The sequence below is a fragment of the Bubalus kerabau genome, chromosome 1, assembly GCF_029407905.1.
Source record: "Bubalus kerabau isolate K-KA32 ecotype Philippines breed swamp buffalo chromosome 1, PCC_UOA_SB_1v2, whole genome shotgun sequence".
NCBI classification, from domain to species: domain Eukaryota; kingdom Metazoa; phylum Chordata; class Mammalia; order Artiodactyla; family Bovidae; genus Bubalus; species Bubalus kerabau.
Window position 1 is genome coordinate 148,961,081 of NC_073624.1, and position 20,118 is coordinate 148,981,198.

General features: G+C 50.9%; 1 protein-coding gene across 3 annotated transcripts in view; it reads left to right on the top strand.

Annotated features, from left to right (window-relative positions):
* Positions 1-20,118, top strand: part of TSPAN15 (tetraspanin 15) — a 54,558-nt gene that overhangs the window by 26,870 nt on the left and 7,570 nt on the right. For 2 of the 3 annotated variants that reach the window (XM_055534887.1, XM_055534888.1), the window contains exons 2-5: positions 4,714-4,899; positions 6,163-6,237; positions 16,254-16,349; positions 18,775-18,891. In XM_055534887.1, coding sequence (XP_055390862.1) covers positions 4,714-4,899; positions 6,163-6,237; positions 16,254-16,349; positions 18,775-18,891 — 474 coding nt within the window. The remainder of the gene's footprint in view (positions 1-4,713; positions 4,900-6,162; positions 6,238-16,253; positions 16,350-18,774; positions 18,892-20,118) is intronic. The other variant, XM_055534889.1, reaches the window with a different exon arrangement.

Below are 20,118 nucleotides of genomic sequence, written 5' to 3' on the forward strand. Positions count from 1 at the left end.
CAAACCTCAGAAAACTGCTTTGTTTGGGCCATATAGAGCCTTGCAGCCTTTGCGTGCCCCTTAGGTGGCTCCAATGTGGAGCAGTTATTGGAGGCTTCAAGAAAACACTGGCTCCTCCAGGAAGCTCATCCTGATTTTCTGACATTTCCTTTCGCCCCCTCAGTTTTGTTCAAATTCCCAGAGTCTTCCCCATGGGAGAGATTCAGCATGCTTCCCCTAGATCTGAGGTTCTTCCTCTTTTTGTGTGTGCCAGGAACATTTCAGTTGAAGGATAATGATAGTAAAGGTTGACTCTTTTCTCCATCCCCAGTTCAGAGATCCCTGAATCCCATCCATCAGGCCATAGAGATCATTTCAAGACTCTCGACCTGTCTTCCTCCAGACTTAGCCCATGTATAGTCTTGTGACCCCTTGTGACCCTCAGGGTCTGGGACACAATAGGTGCCTGGCATGTGCCTTGGGGGGTAAAGATAGGCCTTGTGTGTCCCCTCTGAGTGCAGACCTGCCCCGGCTGGGGGTGAGCCAGCCGGAACCAGATGCTTCCTGAAGGAGGAGGCAGTGCAGGTGCTGGAAGGCCTCATGTGCTTGCCAGCAGCAGCGTAAAGCTGGGCCTCAGCTTGCAGAGGAGGAAGACGGTTCCCAGGCTGCAGGGCTCAGAGGGGACTTCAGGCCTGGTTCACAGTGGGCAACAGGCTCCCATGCAGCCTTTTGAAGATGCCACGTGGCTTGTGGCAAAATCTGGGGCTCTTAGCCTGGCCCATGGACTGCCAGCAGCATGTTCTTTCCTTCTCTGGCCCCAAATGGGCATGGCCATGTGCCCCTCACCCCCAGCCAAGTTTAGCTGAAGCTGTCCTGCTTGACAAATGGGCCATTTGCTTCCTGTGCTGGAGCTGAGTGGCTGGGTGCCCAAAGAGAGACTATAATTAGCAGAGAAAAGGGGGTGGGATTGCACACTGGCATTGACAGTTAATTTTATACTCACAGGGAAACATAAACTGATGTTCTCGGAGATGTAAATATCATTTGGAAATCATGAAGTTCCTGGGAAGGGTATGTCAGCCTCTCCCCATGCCTGCTGCTCCTGGAACCCTTGAAGAAGGAGCCTAGATCTGCTTGTGCTGTGTGTGGCGCCACCTCAGGGGCTACCCGGTGGCTTCTGGAAGGACTGAGGTGGCAGCACCCCTGGCTGGACCGGAGAGATGAGCCTGTGATGGCTCAGTACACAGTGGTGCAGGAGTCCAGAGGTTTGGGTCTGCATTTGCTGCGGTAGCTTTCTATGGCTTTAGTGGTCTGGAAATGTTGCAAGGCTGACTCGCAAGGAAAATGTGATCTTTTGTAACAGGAGGGAGATCAGACCAAAGAAAGTTTTGTTTCCTGCCAGGAAGGCTGTTCTGGAGTGGGTCCCGGGGCTCTGGGGAGCTTATAAAAATAGAAGAAGCCACTGACTGCCTTTACAAAGAGGGCTGGGGTCAATTCTGCTCAGAATGCAGGCCTACAACAACTTGGTGTTTTGGGGATGGTTTCCAAAGCAGGGTACCTGAACCCAGAAGCATAGCATCAGATGGGAAGGGGGGGGGCAGCCTAGGATGGTGGTTAGATGTCCATCCTGCCCAAGAAGAGCTTTTATATCTAAACAAACAAACAAAAAACCTGAAACACAGAAGTCTCGAAAGTATGTGGGATCAATCCTGAAAATATTAAGGTGTTATCTTGTTGGTTCAGTGACAACATGCAAATTACAGTTTTCACCAAGATAGAGGATGAAACACCACTTCTGTTGCCCGAAGCACACTGCGTCCTTGCATTTTGATTGCATGCCCTGCCGGGGCTCTGATCATGTGGGGTTCTTCTTTAACCGTCAACCCTGGCTCTAGGGCTGAAGGATCTCTGGGTTCTGTGTCTGGTTCAGGGTTAGAGTTGAGTAATTCCTTGTAAGTGTGCTAATAAGGAAGGGGAGGATTTGGCTCTCTAAAACTGCTTGCCCTTGTTCTCAGAGGACCCGCAGGGCTTAGGCTGGCCTTGAACAATGATTTCACCATGTCCTGGGTTTTGGAGCATGAACTGACCAAATAACTTTGGTTAATATTTTTGTATCAAAAGTAGATTTTATTTCTGTGGTCCTCATTTTCCTATAGAGGGCCTTGTGTGTGTGTGTGTGTGCTAACTTTTTAAATTTAAAAATTTACCCAACTGAGTGATTTGGATGACATCATTTCACTCATGGTTTTCCCGACATGGCCAACTTGTTAATAAGCAGTTCACGGCCAAGTTCGTCAATGCCTTTAGCACCTCTTGGCCTGTGTGTGCTGGGAAGGCATTCCTTTTAGACCTGGGGAGTAGGTATCAGTAATCCCAGATTATCCTTTCAAACTAAGGGGAATGGCACTTAGCAGTGACATACAGCAGAGCCCTGGACTGGAGGAGATGGCTTCCCGGTAACCCTCTGTTACCCGATGTTTCCAAATAAGCTTGGTCTGTTTGACTTTTGGCATCCTTGCCACTTGCAGAGTTTAGGGGAAGCAGGCACTTCCCTTTACCCAGAACGGTCTTGGCGCTCTTTAGAAGGCCGTTGAGGAGATCTACTCTGAGGGCACATTGTATAATAGCCATTTTAAGGTGGAGGTAGACCAGGAGTAACTGGAGGAGCCACCACCTCCTTGGTGTTCCGGATGTTGACTCTAGGGTAGCTGTGCTCATGGCATATCTTGTCTATGTCTTGTCTGTATTATCCCTCATTTCCTTTACTTAGACCTTCACTGACAGCACCATGGCTTCTGACTCCTCTCCCACACTGCCTCCCGCTCTGTGGAGAGGTCCAATGTATCTGCTCTTGGGAATGTGTGGCCTGGAATGCCAGAATGACTGGACAGACAGAATGCTGGGTAGACAGCATTGGACTCAAACCCAAGCGGGGATCTATTGGGAAGCCTGGCTTGCATCTGTCCAACAGACATTGATTGTAAATGCCTGTTGTGCTTCCTGAATGTCAGGGCTGTTCTGGTGCTGGGGATGCCTTAAACAGTTGAAAAATTCCTCCTAGCATGGAGCTTATGTTCTTGTGGGGAAGACAAACAGTTAAAAAAGAAAACAAAAAATGTAGAATGTTTAATACTTGTCAGTGCAAAGGAAAAATAAATCAGGAAATTGGGATTGAGAGTTTCAGGGAGAGAATTTTCTGTGTTTAAACAAGAGGACCCCAAAGGCCTCACTGAGCAGCTGAGAAGTGAGCAAAGATGAGAAGGAGGTGAGGGAGGGAGCCATAGTGCCGTTTGGAGATCAGGAGAAAGAGCATTCCAGGCAGTGGGAACAGCCTGTGCAAAGGCCCTGAGCTGGCAGACTCCGTGTGTTTGGCCGGCAGCGAGGGGCCCGGTGCAGGTAAAGCAGAGCGAGGAAGTGGGGGCAGCGAGAAGTGAGCTCAGACAGGCTGTCTGGACTGTGATTAGGGTTGTGGCTTTTACTCTCAGGGCACAGGGAACCAGCTTGTCCTGATTAGATCTTGCTTGGTCACTCTGGTAGGAAGAACAGGCTGAAGGGGGCCAGTTAGAACACTATTGTGAATCTCAGGGCCATGGGGCAATGCAGTCCCAGACATGTCTGAGAGTTTGGGGTGACATCCGCCGATAGGGCTCCCTGAAGATTTAGTATGAGACTTTTCCGGCTGAAAGCAGGAAGGGGTCCTCCAAGAACTTTTTTGCCTCATTTTTCCTGATGGGGAGTTACAGTGGTCACCTTTCCACTGTTAGGAAAATTGATGAGGAGGAATTTGACTTAAAAATCTCTTCAAAATCCCTCCTGCTCCAACTTTCAGTTTTCCTGATGATCATGCTGAAGATAAATCCCGCGTGTATGGTGCTGAGTGCAATGCCCGTCCCCCTGAGCAGGTCTGAAATTTCCTTCGGTGTTCTGCTTGTGTAATACACACCCCAGGGCCCCATGCTGTCAGGCTCGTAGTGTTTCCACTGTCCTTATCTCACTAAAGCCTTGCAAAAACCCTTGGGTGAACAGGGCAGAAATGATAGTCTTCATACCCATTTTTCAGATGAGAACATAGACTCGTGTGGTCCAATGCTTGTCCAAAGCCCAGGGTTAGCAAGTGGCAGAGCTGGGACTGCGGCCCAGGTTCTCTGATCCTCTAGCCAGTGGAATTTCCCCTGACTCACCAGTACTTCCCACCAAAGCAGCATTTCCAAATAGGGTCTGTGTTAATTTACTAGGGCTGCCATGATAGAGTACCACAGACTGGGCGGCTTAAGCAACAGAGGTTTATTTCCTCTCAGTTCTGGAGGCTGGATGTCCAAGATGAAGGTGTGGGCAGAGTTGGTTTTCTCTGAGCCCCTCTCTCTGGCTTTGCCAATGCCTGTCTTCTCTGTGCGTCTTCACGTGGTCTTCTCTCGGTGTGTCCGTGTCCTAATCTCCTCTTAGAAGGACAACATTCATAGCGGATTCAACCCGAGTCGTAAGACCTCATTTTAACTTCATTGCCTCTTTTAAGCCTCAGTTTCCGAGTACAGTCCCATTCTGAGGTTCTGGGGGTTAGGACTTCAGCTTGTGAATTTTGGGAACACAGTTCAGCCCATAACAGGTGGCCGCACATCCGGTGACCTGGGGTGACCCCTCCAACGGCAGGTGCCAGAACCCTCCCTTGAATCCTTTGTAGGAGAATCAAGCAACTGCAGTCCTTCTCCTCTCTCACTCCTTATTTTCTTGCTGCAGCTGATCGGGGGCCTGGTCCTGTCTGTGGGGATCTATGCAGAGGTCGAGAGGCAGAAATACAAAACCCTGGAGAGCGCCTTTCTGGCCCCAGCCATCATCCTCATCCTCCTGGGGGTTGTCATGTTCATCGTGTCCTTCATCGGCGTCCTGGCTTCCCTCCGCGACAACCTGTGTCTCCTCCAAGCGGTGAGTCAGCCCCAGGCATCCATCAACTGGTGGGGCAGGGGGTGTGATCCTTGGAGTCCTTGGGAGAGCTGGGAGACCACCCGAGGCTGCCCTCGGGCAGCCCAGTTAATCAGTCCTTGCCTCAAACCAGCCTGACTGTAGGGTTTCATGGGTCAGCCTGTCCATCTTGGCCCAAGAGGGCTCAGCCTCCTCCACTTCTGCTTAGAAAGGCTGATTCAAAGACTGTTCTTAAACCCCATGTTAGTCTGGACTATTGGAAGTGGGAGAAGGTACTCTCAGATGAGAGCAAGCAAAACCAAGAAAAGTTGTTGGTGGTGAGTCATTAGCTCATGTAACCAGCAAGCCCACCCTAGGTCTAGGGGTTTAGCTGATGCCCTTGGGTTGTCTCTCTTGCCGCCTCCCAGATGGATGCCAGGTGCTGTCCTCAGATTCAATTTGCGATGGTCACCAGCAGCCTTAGGCCAACAGTCCTTGTAGCTCAGGGTCCTGGGGAGTCTTTCCTGGTAACTCTGGCCAAGATCCTAGGACTTTGATGGGACTGCTTGGCCAAGTGCCTGCCCTGGGGTCAGGGGTGGGGTCAGCCTCCTTGCCCCCTTACTGTGGGGTGAGGGATGGCTTCTCAACACAGGGGGTGCCGGATAGGAGATCTATTTACTCTGCACCCACATGTATGTTTGACCTCATTGTTCCCCTCACCCGGGAAGCCCCTAAAAGCCCCTATGAGTGTGGTCTCAGTGATGCTCCCTGAGGCTGGAAGTTGTTGACACTAGTTTGGACAATGCTTGTTTCTGTGCTAAAGAGTGGTGTATATACTCAGCCTGAGACATCCCCTCATCTGCCCTTGGGGTCTGGGAAGTCACTTTACAGGGCCTTTGCTGGCAGAGCTGGAAATGCTGCTCTAACCTGCCTGTCAAGACAGGCCTGTCCCCTCTGGGTCAGCCAGAGGAGGACCAGCGGCTGCTCAAGGTGTGGGGTTGGGGGAGGGGATTGTGTTCTTTCACCCAGACCCCACTGAGGGCTTCTGGGACAAACCTCAGTAACAGTCTGGCTGGGACAGCTGAGTCACTCTTCCTGATCACAGGCTCCAGCGCCGGGCTTTCCCGGGAATGTCTGTCCACATCCTGTGTCCTCACAGGGGGAAGGGGTGAAAGCCCAGGAGCCCTTAAGAGCTCTGACAAGATGATTTTTCTTACTGTGCTTGACCTTGGAGCAGATGGCACTTCCCCTTCCACTCTCGGTGACTCACTGAACTTTGTTTTTCAGTTCATGTACATCCTTGGGATTTGCCTCATAATTGAGCTCGTTGGTGGCGTGGTGGCCTTGATCTTCCGGAACCAGGTGGGCCTCTGGCACATTTATCAGTCCCGTGTATGCTGGGCACCCGCTCTATGTGCGCTCTGGGTTGCAAACTGGGAGTGCAGCGGAGAGTGGGCCGGATAATCCCTCCTGTGTCTATTGGGCTGGGGAGACAGGCACTGAACAGGTAGACCAGAAAACAAGAGAACAAAACAGGCTGATGGCAGAGCGCCTGGGGTGGAGGTGGGGAGGATGCTGATGAAAAGGAGCCAACCTGCTGAGGCTCAGGGGAACAGGGGTCCAGGCAGAGGGAACCTCTGAGGCAGAAGGGAGCTTGGTGGGTTTGTGCACAGTGTGGAGGCTGCTTGGCTGAAGGTGAGGGATGGGAAGTGGGTAGAAGGTGAAGCTGGAAGGACTGGCCAGGGCAGATCATGTAAGGCCTTGGAATTTTTTTAAAAGGCAGTGGGAGCCTGTGGAGAGTTTTTTTCTGGGAAGCGATGTGATCTGATTCACATTTTACTTGCTGCTGATGGAGAGTGGACAGTAGGGAAACTCGCTGTGTGTGAGCCTTAACCACAGGCACGTCTTAGCCTTGGAATCCAAGGGTCTTCTTCCTGTTTCATGAGTCCCAGGAGAGGGGAGGAGGGATTCCCATCATATTGATGGAGTCACTGAGGCATAGAGAGGTTAAGAAGCCCTCCTAAGAGTACATAGCATGAGGGAGGCAGCTCAGGGATGCTTTCCAATTTCTTTTCATTTCTTTTTTCCTCCTCTGCCCCAGCTTTACTGAGGAATAATTGACAAATAAAATTATGTTTAAACTCTACAATGTGATGATTTGATATATGCATGCATTGTGAAAGGATTGCCATAATCAAGGTAATAATACATCCATCACCTTGAATAGTTAACTTTGGGGGAGGGGGTAAGATCTTAATCTTTAAGATCTATTCTCTAAGCAAATTGCAAATATATAATACTGTATTATTAACTATAGTCACCATACTGTTCATTAGATCCTCAGAACTTATTCATCTTGTAACTGAAAATTTATACCATTGACCAACATCTTCCTGTTTACCCCACCTCCTGTCCCATGACAAGCACTTTTCTACTCTCTGGTTCTGTGAGTTTGACTCTTTTTTAGATTTCAAATATAAGTGGCCCCATATAGGAAGTGTTTGTCTCTCTCTCTCTGACTTATTTCTCTTAGCATAATACCCTCAAGATTCACCCATGTTGTTCTAAGTGGCAGGTTTTCCTTATTTTTTATGGCTGAATAATATTCCATTATATATATACATCCTGTATACACAAACAATGGAAAATCTGTATCTATCTCACATCTTGATCCATTCATCTGGCAAACAGACAGGTTGTTTCCATATCTTGGCAATTGTGAGTAGTGTTGTGATGAACGTGAGAGCTCTTTTCATGGCAGATGACTCTTTGAGATAGTAATTTCATTTCCCACGAGTGGGATTGTACCACATATGGTAGTTCTATTTTTAATTTTTTGAGAAAGCATCATACAGTTTTCCATAGTGATTGTACCAATTTTACACTCCCAGCAACAGTGCACAAAGGTGCCCTTTTCGCCTCACCCACATTTATCTCCTGTTTTTTGATAATAGACATTCTAACAGGAGTGAGATTATATCTCACTGTGGCCTTAGTTTGCGTTTCCCTGATGTTTAGAGATGTTGAGCATTTTTTCATATATCTGTTGGTCATTTGTATGTCTTCTTTGAAAAACTATTCAGGTCCTCTACCCATTTTTTAATCAAATTACAGCTGAACAACATGGATTTGAGCAGTGTATATCCACTTACACACAGATATTTTTCAATAAATATAGTACCTGTATTTTCATTTTACAGATCTTTAAATCAACTAAGTGTGAGAAATGTTATGTTCAGTTTACAGATCTTTAAATCAACTAAGTGTGAGAAAAGTTTATGTTCAGTTAGAGATCACAATATGTGGAGTCAAAAGGACTAGGGTTTGAGTCCTGATTCTACTTGAACTGCTTTAGCTTCCTGCCCTTCAGTGAGTTATTTATCAGTTCCTTTGTTTAGAGGCAGAGATAGCAGTATGCAGATTCTCAACTGTATTGGGGATTGGCATCCCAATCCCTGCATTGTTCAAAGGTCAACTGTATTTTTTTTTTTTTTTTTTTTGCTATTTTGCAACTGTAGGGGTTCCATATATATTTTGGGTATTAACCCCTTTTCAGATATATTGTTTACAATTATTTTCTCCCAATTCATAGCTTACCTTTTTACTTTTTACATAGTTTACTTTTTAGCAGAAATGCTTTAGTTTAACATAGTCCCACTTATTTTTTTTTTTTTTTTTTGCTATAGGCAACATTGCCTATCTATTTGATGTCAGATCCAAGAAATCATCGCCAAGACCAATGTCAAGGAGTTTTTTCCTATATTTCCTTTAGGAGTTAGTTCTACTACTTGAGGTCTTCTGCCACATTTAAGTCTTTAACTCATTTTGAGTTGGTTTTTGTCTATGATATAAGGATCCAATTTCATTCTTTAGCATGTGGATTTCCAGTTTTCTCAACACTATTTATTAAAGAGAGTTGGCATCTTTGTTGGGAATTAGTTGACCATATATGTTGGGTTTATTTCCAGACTCCCTTTTCTGTTCCACTGATCTATGTGTCTATTTATATGTCAGAACCATACTGTTTTGGTAACCATAACTTTGTAATATTGAAATCATGAAATGTGATACCTTCAGCTTGACTCTTCTTATTCAAGATTGCTTTGGCTAGTAGGGTTTGTTGTGATTCCATATGAATTTGAGCATTTTTTTTCTGTATCTCTGAAAGATGCCATCTGAATTTTACAGGGGGATTGTGCTGAATCTATAGATTGCCCTGACCCATTGGTTGTCTTCCCAATTCAGTTTTGCTACTTGTTCCTCCCTTTTCCTCTTGTCTGCTCTTCAGACCATCTGCTCTGGGCTGGCAGATCCAGGGTACTGGTTCATTTTTCAGCAGCCTTGAGGAGAGAGAGATGTTTATTCCATTTGCCCATGGGGATGCCTTTCTGTGCAGCCAGCAGGGCTCCTGGCTGCCCACAACTTTCCAGAGTTATGAGTTAGTGCTTTACTAACTAGAGCCCAAGTTCAGGCCACGGTCAGCAGCATCAGTGGTTTACTAAACAATCTCCTAAATGAATAGCGGTTCTCGTTTACAGGGTGCTTTCACAAAGATTGATGACTTATTTTCCTTGCCTGTAGCTCAACAGGGGCCGTGATACCACTCCTTTCCAGGGAGGAGCTAAGTAAAGGTGAAACCTCCAGGGACCTTTAGTCCTCACAGCTGAGGATGCCATGGGCTTGAGGTCAGGGCTGAGAGCTTACATTATCCCCAGACACGGAGGGCACCACAGGCTGAAGTGTGTTCCTTCCCCTTGGGTGCTGTGTCCCCCCTGGGACTATGTCAGTCCAGGAAGGACCCTCATCGTCAGGGCTCTCAGCTCTTTGGAGGCTTATGATGGGCTGTGCTCTCATATGACAGTGATATATAATTCAAAAACTTAAAAATGAGATACAAAACTGTAAGTGTAGGGACTTCCCTGGCAGTCCAATGGTTAAGACTCTGTGCTCCCAATGCAGGGGACATGGGTTCAATCCCTGGTTGAAGAACTAAGATCCCACATACTGCACAGCACGGCCTAAAAGAAAGAAAAAGAGAGAAAGAAAGAAAGAAAGAAAAAAAAAAAAAAAAAGCCCTGTAAGTGCAGTAAGATCTCTACAATGAAAAAAAAAAATAGGCCTGGAAAGATCTGGAAGGACATAGAAATATTAACATATTAACTCATATTTTCCCTGAGAGATGGGACTAGGGTGATTTTTATTTCCTCCTTTATATTTTTTTTCCCTAGCTCCCAAATTTTCTTTTTCATTTTTTATAATCAAGAAGAAAAATACCATATAAAGAAAAATAATGTCCCTGCCAACAGTAATGCCATGTGATTTCGTAAAACAAGAAATGGGCCAATGGCGAGGATAGGGAAGGAGGAGCCTGGCCATTGATGGTGGGGAAAGAGGTGAGGCACAGTCAAGGTCGGGTTCCGGGTGAATTCCCAATTCTAGTTCTTCTTCCCCAAGAGGAGAAGACAGATTTCTCTGAGTCACAGTGTAACAAGTTCAGTCTCCAGCCCCCCAGGCTACCTCTTAACTCTAAGAATTCACTGGTGGTGACAGATGAGGACAAATCATCAGGCTGATGACTTCACACAGGGCTCTCAGGAAGGCACAACCATGGTCACCTCCAGGCGGCGAAAGATAAACAACTCCCGGGTGTGAGGCAGAAATTCTCTATCAGTTGCTGACCCTGGGCACAGTTTCTGCTGCTAGGCATGACCCAGGAGTTGGATTGAAGCAGCTCCTCTGCTTACATAGGGTGGAGTGGCTGTGTGATGGGGAACTTGGTGCAGAGCTGGTGGCCCCAAGGATCTGGGCATTAAAAGCAGAAGTGCAGCACCCTGAACCCAGCAGTGGGTGGAGAACCTGGATGACTTCCACAGGTTTCTGGGTCTCACTGCTCTTTATTTTTTTTAATTAATTTATGTTTTGGCCACGCAGGGCTTGCCTGGTGGCTCAGTTGGTAAAGAATCTGCCTGCAATACAGGAGACCCAGGAAGATCCTGGAGAAAGGAATGGCTACCCACTCCAATATTCTTGGCAGGATAATTCCATGGATGGTGGAGCCTGGCAGGCTACAGTCTATGGGGTCACAAAGAGTCAGACACAACTGAGCGACTAACACTTTCACTTTGGGCTTCTCTGTGGCTCAGATGGTAAAGAATCTGCCTGCAGTGCAGGAGGCCTGGGTTCGATCCCTGGGTTGGGAAGATCCCCTAGAGGAGGAAATGGCAACCCACTCCAGTATTCTTGCCTGGATCTTACTTCCCTGACTAGGGATTGAACCCGCATCAGGGAAGCATGGAGTCTTAAGCACTGCATAGCCAGGGAAATCCCCAGGTCTCTTGTTCTTGACCTGACATCACCCCAGCTTGCTCTGAGCCTCCCTGAAGGAATATTGGGGGTGTTGGAGGTGGGTAGCTCCTGCCCATGTGTTCCCAGCGAGGCAGGGCTGAGCAGGGACACCCAGAAGACACTGGGCTGTGGCTGGTATGTCTGTACCCGTCCCTGGCCTCCTTCCCTCTACCTCCTGGACAAGTGGAGGAGTGACCTCTTTTCTGGCCTTGATTGGATGGTGCCGTGGTCACACCCAACATCAGCCAAGGAACAGTGGGCAGCACCCAACCTGTTTATCTTGGCACTGTCACCAGCTGGCTCTCGGCGTGACCGTGAGGTTGGAGCAGGGAGAAAGGGGACAGCATGGCCTGCTTGTCTGAGCACCTGAGCATATGTATCCTTCCCCCCTGGAGCAAGTAGAGAAAGTTCTACACTAATGTGGACGGACTCCTGCAGCTGGTGCATCCCACTGTGGACAGCCGTTTGGAAGGGAGAGCTGGGCTCCAAACACCTGGGAAACCAAAGCATTACCCTCCCCCACCATGGGGATTAATCCTGCGACTTCCAGCCAGGTGTGATAGGCTTCCCTGGTGGCTCATCTGCTCGTGGTGGCTCGTGGTGAAGCATCTGCTTGCCATGAAGAAGACCTGGGTATGATCCCTGAGTTGGGAAGATCTCCTGGAAAAGGAAATGGCAACCCACTCGAGTATTCTTGCCTGGAATACCCCATGGACAGAGGAGTTCATGGGGTTGCAAAGAGTCGGACACAACTGAGGGGTTAACCTCAGCCAGGTCTGAGGAAGGGACTGGCAGATATTCCTGAGAACCTTGCAGTGTTCACACCTCTTTCTTTCTCACTCCTTGGGTTCCTCTCAACCCTTGGTTGTCTGATGGGGCCCATCTCAGGGCTGGAGCAGAGGCTGGGGTCTGAGGCAGCAAGGATGAGTCTTTACCTTCTGGGGGATGCTGAGGGGAGCCCAGAGATGCTGGCTTAGCCCAGGCACTCAGGGAGGAAGGAAGTCCGAGCCTGAGCACCCGCCTCTGCGTTGTGAGAGCTGAGCTGGTGAGGGTTCCGGCTGAGCTGCCGGCTACTGGGCCTTCCCAGAGTGGGCCCCAGAAGCTGACGTGAATCGATGGAGCCCAGCTGGCAGCATGCAGGAAACTAGGCAGCTCCGTCCCCAAAGGCCTGGTGGGAGGCTCCAGCTGCTGGCTCTTCCACTCCTCCTTTTCTGCTCCTCAGCCTCTCATCCTGGGGAGCTGCCACCCATTCCCCGCCACCCTCCAAAGCCTTATTTATTTGTTCTTCAGGCTTATAAAAGGCTTTATTGATGCGTAATTCACATACCGTACAATTCAGGTTTCCCAGGTGGCCCTAGTGGTAAAGAATGCACCTGCCAATGCGGGAGACCCAAGAGATGAGGGTTCGATCCCTCGGTTAGAAAGATCCCCTGGAGGAGGAAATGACAACCCACTCCAGTATTCTTCCCTGGAGAATCCCACGGACAGAGGAGCCTGGTGAGCTACAGTCCATGGTGTCGCCAAGAGTTGGACACGACTGAGCGACTGAGCATGAACACCATTCAGTTCACTCATTTGAAGTGTTCATTCATACATGACCTGTTGATTTTAGAACATTTCCATGGCTTTGAGAAAAAAATCCGCCACCCCTGATCTAGCCTCCTTGTTCATCAACAAACTCTCCTAGTGCCTCCACTGAGGGGAGTGATGCAGAGGCTTCGGGTATCTTTAAAACTAGATTGAAAGACAGACCTAGAAAGGGCAGTGCTCTGTGGCTCGAGTCTGGTAGCTTGAACAATGTGCTGTGAAAATCCCATGGTTTTGATGACCGCTTACGCTTTGTTTTATTTAGCCCGGGCCACATGCCTCTGAGGCCACGCCAGCCATTCATGAAAGGTGGTTTTCAGGTCCTCACTGGAGCTGCCCCACTGCATGACCTGGTTTAGAGCCGGGTGGGGGTGGCCCTGGGTGCGTTGGCCTCTGAGACAGCAGAGGAAGCTAGAATTTGCTTTTCCCTGCCGAGCTCCCACAGGACACGTCCTCTGAGTGGCTCCCCCAGTCCCTCAGAACATTGTAGAACATAGCAGCACACTTTACCGTTGATTATAGTTAATTAATGAACCATACAACCCCCACCCCTGCAGGAACCACCCAAACATTCTACACGTCTCCCTGGCGTGGACACATCCACACACACGCACAGACATGGTGCCAAGGGCAGCACGCATGTGTAAGAGCCAGCACAAGCCACAGAGCTCCCTGGTGGGAACGGGGGCAGCTGCCGCCCGTGGAGTCTGGGACCATCTGTTCTTCCTGTCCGTCCAGAGAGGCCTCCAGTGGGGCCTCCCTCCCCCGCAGGGTCCAGCTCAGCTAACCAGATGGAAGGCCTGATTTGCACAAAGAAGGCCTCTTTCGGAGTCCGCGCCTTTGGAAAATACCCAGAGACTGAGACGGTTTGGGGAGAGAGGTCAGGGCTGCTCACCAGAGAGCAGGGGAGAGCTTTTCCCCGTGGAGCTGCTGGGCATCTGCTCTGCTGCTTGATCTTCTTCCCTGCCCTGGGCCTCCTGCCCTCATCCCACCCTGGCCCCTAACCGCATGTGACCCCGTGGGATGGCTGAGGGGTGACCCAGCAGAGGGACTGTGAGGTGGCCAGTGGGCTGGGATAGGAGGGCCAGGACGGCCTGCAGTGCCTTGAGACTGAAGGGAAGCCACCTCACCTGCCATGAGTGTGGCCCTTGACATATCCCTGACTTTGGACATCACCCCCTGCCAAGAGCCCCTTACAGCATGCCATGTAATCCTGTGAGCTCATTCCCTGGGTGACAGACTGATCCAGCCTGGTGTCCTGTTTCTTAGACACCCCCAACTATGCCCCAGCTGGCTGGCCTTTCCCTTCATCATCACCCCAGGGAACAGGCACCCAAGACTGGAAAGGCTGCACGACCTGGGGACCTCTGGGAAGGGTGGACCTGAGAACCAGGCAGGTCCCTGCTCTGCCCAGGTAGGATGGCCAGCAAACAGCTCTTCCCCTGAGCCCCTGCCCCAGGATCCAGAGCCATACCTGGGCAGGGCGGACGGCCTGTTACAGAGGAAGAGGTCTGGCCTGGTGCCTCCCGAGGCTGACATGATCCTCCTCAACTCCCATGTCTGCTCCTGAGCGGTGATTATCATCAACAGAGGGTTTTCCTTCTGACCATGGAGACTGGTTTCCTTGAGCCAGTCTGCTTTGTCACCGTGGCTTTGAGCAGTGTGTGAATGTCAGGAAGGAGGTGGCTATCACATCCTTGTTTCTCTCTTCCTGATACTGGAGATAGTTTGGGGAGATGGCCCTGAACTCAACCTTGGGTTCTTGGCTTCTTAAAGTATATCAGGATGCGATTTTGACTCTTGATTCCAGCATCTCTCTGCCAGTGATCACGGGGTGACCTTAGACAAGTCACATTACCTCTTGGGGCTGCAGGGAGTTTAGGAGGGGTCCCAGATCCAGGAGTGGCTCTTGGACAAGACTTAGGGTCTTGATTTCTTTTGGGATTAGCCATTTTCCACTGATGACATGATGGGTATGAAGTGGTACTACCTCCTGGAAAAAGAGAAAAATCTATCATAATAATACATAATAATGCTATGTGTCTGGCATCGTGCTAAGCGCTTTCATTGCTCTAGTTTGTTTGAGTCTCAAATTCTTCTGAGGCAGAGGATCCCCACTCCCACCCTGTAGGGGAGGAAAAGTGTCAGTCACTCAGTCGGGTCCAACTATTTGGAAGCCTGTGGACTGTAGCCGGCCAGGCTCCTCTGTCCATGGAATTCTCCAGGCAAGAATACTGGAGTGAGTTTCCATTCCCTTCTCCAGCGGATCTTCTTGATCCAGGGTTCAAACCCAGATTTCCTGGATTGCAGGCATATCCTTTACCGTCTGAACCACTGGAGGTCCAGAAGTTAATTGATATTCCTGAGGCAGGTGTGGGTGCAAAGACTGTTCTTGACTATGAGGCGTGACAGCCCCTTGCACCTTAGTCTTTGATCTTTGGCACTGGAAGGTGTCTTAAAGACAGGCTTGTATGACTGATTCACAAGTGGGGAGCTGAGAGTGGAGGAGTAGGGTGGGGCCTGCAGTCCTAGGGTGGGGCCTGGAACTCAGGACCCTCTTGTCCCCAAGAACCCTGAGGGCGCCTCCCCCGGGAATCGTCTGGCTCCAGAGCTGAGAATGAGCCCTTTGTGCCAGCACAATCTCTGATGATCCACTGGCCTCCCTGCTCTGAAAGCCCCGATTGTCACTGTGAGTGTGGAGCTGGGCTGCCCACACTCCCGCCCCGTCCCTTCCCGCTGTGGGGCCTTTTGTGCTCCTGGATCTCGGCACAACAGCCGGGCTGTTGATCCCGAAGGCCCAGCGTGACTGGGAGAGGGTGGCCTGCCAGCACCCTTCCCGGTGGGGATTGTCCCAGTCCGAGAGGGAGGTGGGCCCTGTAGTCTGGGCCAGAGCACTGCAGCGACAGAGAGAGGCCCGAGGGAAGTCAGGACACCTGGTTTCCAATCCTGGCTGGGCCCCTAACCAAAGCCGACACCTGCTTGGTGACCTGGGAAGAGTCAATCTCCCTCTCTGGGCCTCTTCATCTGTAAAAGAAGAGCTTATATAGGAAAGAAGAGTAGAGAGGGGGCTGGAGGGCAAAGGGAAAGTTCCAGTGCAGGCCTGTCTTTAGCTACAGTAGAAGGAGCACCTGGGCAGCCAAGCCCCAGCCCTGGCCTGGCTCCTTCAAAACAGTGTCCCCCAGGCAGGGCCTCACCCTCTTGGGGCCTGGGTTGCCTGATCTGTAAAGGAATGGGATGCACCATTCCTGCCTCTGATGGGCACTGGGGCCATGGAGAGGGTGCTGGTGCAGGGAGGTCGTGGGTGGGAACGGAGGTGCTCTGTGCAGGTCGTCGGGGGAGGCTGCCTGGGCAGGTGGACTCTGGTTCAATCCTGACTTCTGGGAAATCTTGGGTTTGACCCTGGGGTCATGTGCTCTTCCTCCTTTATAATTTCTCTGTCTACATAGACCATCGACTTTCTGAATGACAATATTCGCAGAGGAATCGAGAACTACTATGACGATCTGGACTTCAAAAACATCATGGATTTTGTTCAGAAGGAGGTGAGTCAGGAGCTTGGGGTCAGAGATTTGCCTCCCACGTCCTTTGCTCTGCCCTCCCCGCCACCCGCCCCCAACTTGGGACCCTGCTCAAGAGGGTGGGGGTGAGGGGTCAGGTGGCTGGCCAAGTTGGGAGCTGAGGGTGGGCCATGGACAGCCGCCAAGGGTGGGGATGCCAGGGCGTGCCTGGCCCAGCATATACTTGCCCTGCCTGTTCCTTTCCAGTTACACAAACCCTCCCCTTCTGAAAAAAAAAGAGAAAGGTCAGAGGGAGCTACAAACCACGTGGCAGAGTCTCGGTGCCTCTCTTCAGTGGTAGGAGTGACCTCCAAGCCACCCAATTCAAAGTTCCCTCTGCCGAGACCATTCAGGGACGGGGAGATCCCTCCCTTGCCAAATCAAGGACAGCCCTGGTGGGGAGAGAGCTCTTCCCCGGTTCCATTTACCCCTGCACGGGAAACAGAGCAAGTCTTCTCCTTTTCTCTGATGGCACTCCTTTGAACGTGATGATGGTCATCCCTCCTTCCCACGGTCCACCCAAGTCTGTGGGTGAAACAGTAATAGCAGTGCCTGCTGCTGCCCTCGGGGGCTTCTACATACCAATCTCACTTAGTCCTGAGCCTCAGGTTCCACATCTGCCCCAGCGGGATACTGATGGTCCCTTCTACTTAGTGTCGCTGTGAGATTTGCCTGGATTTATTTCAGAGGTGGTTAGAGCAGGGCCAGGCATGTGGTGAGACTAAAGCAGTGTCAGCTGGGGTGATCATTGTCTGCCTGTCCTGCTAGGTGAGAATGAGTAGAGGCAGCGCTTCTTGGGACATGACCTTGGGGGCGTCAGCTGACCTGATCCCCGTGATAGCCCTCAGTGGGGGACCAACATCTCCCTGCACCCGGGGCCATCCATAGTGGCCACTCCCTTGGCTCAGGCCTTCTCTGTAGTCATAACAGGTGCAGCCTCTGGGAGGCCCTTCTCTGCCAGGGATGCGCCTGCCAGCTCTGGCCATCGGGTGGGGCAAGATGTTTTTATTGGAACCAACCTTCAGCTGGCTTGCTAATTTCATTTCTCCCAGGGTGGAATGGCGGGATGACTCACGCTCACAGGGCACCTGCTTGGGGCCAGGTCCTATGCTGAGTGCTTCATGCTTGGCTTGTCTTTGTACTTCTCAGCTCAGCTGTGCAAAGCTGGCATTGCTCTTCCTGCTTTACAGTTGACCTCTGAGGCCCAGAGAGGCTGATTGACTTGCCCAGAGTCACAGAGCATGGAGTGGTGGTATGACGATTTGAATGCTGGCCTGTCAGATGGCAAAATAAATACTCTTTGCATTGAACCCCACAGAGGCACTTCCTGGACCCATAGACTGATGGCCTGAAAGGCTCTATGGAGACTCTGGAAGGGCATCTTCTTTGTTTCTGCTAGAACCTCTGACCATATCATTCCCCTGGCTAAACCCTCCAGGAACTTCCTGTCACTAAGGATACTATCCCCGTTCCCTGCTTATTCTGGCTGACACAGCTTTCATGGTCTGACCTCAGCCCCTCTACTCTTGCTCACTCTGCTCCAGTTACGCCTGCTGCTGAAATATCAATACAACTAACTCATCTCCGTGCGAGGCCTTGGCATGTCTGGACTGTTTTTTTTCTGTTGTTCATATTTCCGATTAAATGAGATCTCCTCAGGCCTTTCCCGACCTCCTGCCTCCTTGCCCTGTTTGCCGTATCCCTGGTACCCAGCACTGCCTCACCCCTTTTTCACATGGTGGTCCTCTCCATCTCCCTCAGGGCTGTGGCGCTTTCCCTCCCCCTTGGTTTCCGCGCACACAGAGCAATGCCCAGCACACAGCAGCGGCCCAGTGAAGTAACTGCTTCCCCCAGGCGTTGGCATCTGTACAGGCGGACATGCAGGGCAGAGCTCAGCCAAGGGGAAAAGGACGCCAGCTGTGCCATCACTTCAGTCCTGAGCCCCGGCCAGGGTGTGTGTGTGTGCCCTTTTGCTAAGGGTGGAGCAGGCAGAGCTGGGTGAGGTTCAGGGGCCCCATTGTGGGGCTCCCCTGGAATCCTAGTCTCTGGGACTTTAAAGGCCAGGTCCTGGGGTGGAGCATCTGCACTGGGGATGTGAAGATGGAGTCCGGTTGGCAAGGAAGCGCTTTTTCTCCAGTGTTTAGTCACCACCCACTATCCCACCCAAAGGCTACCCAGCCTCGGCTTGCATGCCTCCCCAGTGACGGGGTGCTCACTACCTCCTGGGCCAGTATTCTGCATTTGTTGAGCTCTGACCTGTAACGATGCCTCACATGCTCCCCATAATGCCCCCTACCTGTGTGACCCGCATCATAAATCACATCATCCCCTGGCTGGGCCCCTCCCTGCTGTCTGCCTGGGGGCCTTGGTGGTGTCGGCAGCTCTCTTCCCCACTTGCTTCCTCCTTCAGTTTAAGTGCTGTGGCGGGGAAGACTACCGAGATTGGAGCAAAAACCAGTACCATGACTGCAGTGCCCCTGGACCCCTGGCCTGTGGGGTGCCCTACACCTGCTGCTTCAGAAACACGGTATCCACTGCTCCGGGGGCCTCCTGGCTGGTCAAACGCTTCTCTCACCTTTCAGGACAGGGGCGGTGGGGCTGGATAGGAAGGGTAGGCAGGAGGTGGTGGTCCTTGCCGAGGTGAGTCTTCCTGAGCCTCAAAGGCTACTGAATGGGGTGAATCTGGGGGTAGAGGATGGGGAAGACTTGTCTTATTAGCAACGGCTGTTGATATCTATTGAGCACTTACCACGTGGTGGCCTGCTCTGGGTTCTTTAGTTGTTTTAACTCGTTAAGTCCTTTCAACAACCCTGTGAGGTAGGTATGGTTATTTTACCCACTATACAGATGAGAAAACTGAGGCACCAAAAGGTGAGGTTCTTGGCTCAAGGTTGATAGAGCTAGGATGAAATTCGGGCAGCTGTTGTCAGAGCCGTGCCCTGGACTACTGTGCACGCCAGGCGAAGAGTGGGAGAGAGTCCAGGCCGAGGGGCTTAGCAGGGTGGCCGGCTGGCAGCCATAGCTGGGGGCCAGGGCAGGGCCTGCACTTTGAACGTTGCTGGTGGACTCTGGGCTTGACGTCCTGGCAATCATCAGCAACGAGGTGCTTGGAAGCGGCCTGGTGATGTAAATGCCAGCCTCCGCCTCTCCCCAGTGGGATCCTCTCAGCTCTGTTGCCTCCTTGGCCACTTGGGAGGCTGCCCTGTGCCGTCACTGCCAATAAATGAGAGGTCTGGTCAATCCTGTGTTTGACTAATGTGTCCAAAAGCTGCCTTGTTTCTGGATTGGAACAAGGCAGGGAGTTTTGCAATTACTCATGCCTTGAAGAGTCATGGAAAATTTCTCTTCTGATGTCTCCACATTCTGTGCCCACTGCTGGATTCTGTAAACTGGGCAGCTGCTGGTGGGGGTGGGGGCCTCACCCATGACTCAGGGAGGCAGTGCCAAGTGCATGAGCCCTAAAAAGGCTGGGCCAGGAGGGAAGGTTTGTTTGGAAGTTGGAGCTGCCATTTTAGGGTAGCTGTTTGTGGAGGGGGAGTGCTGAGGAGGAGCCCAGGGTTTTCAGAGAGGCCTGTGGAGGGGGCGGGGATGACTCTGAACTTCATCATCCAAGGCAGTGGCACCTGAATGTCCAAGTTGAGATGTGAAAGCCCAACGTGCATTCGTTCATTCATTCATTCATTCAACAGGTATTTACTGAGGACCAGCCAGATGCAGTTCTATGTTCTAAGGATACAGGAAACACACAGAGAAC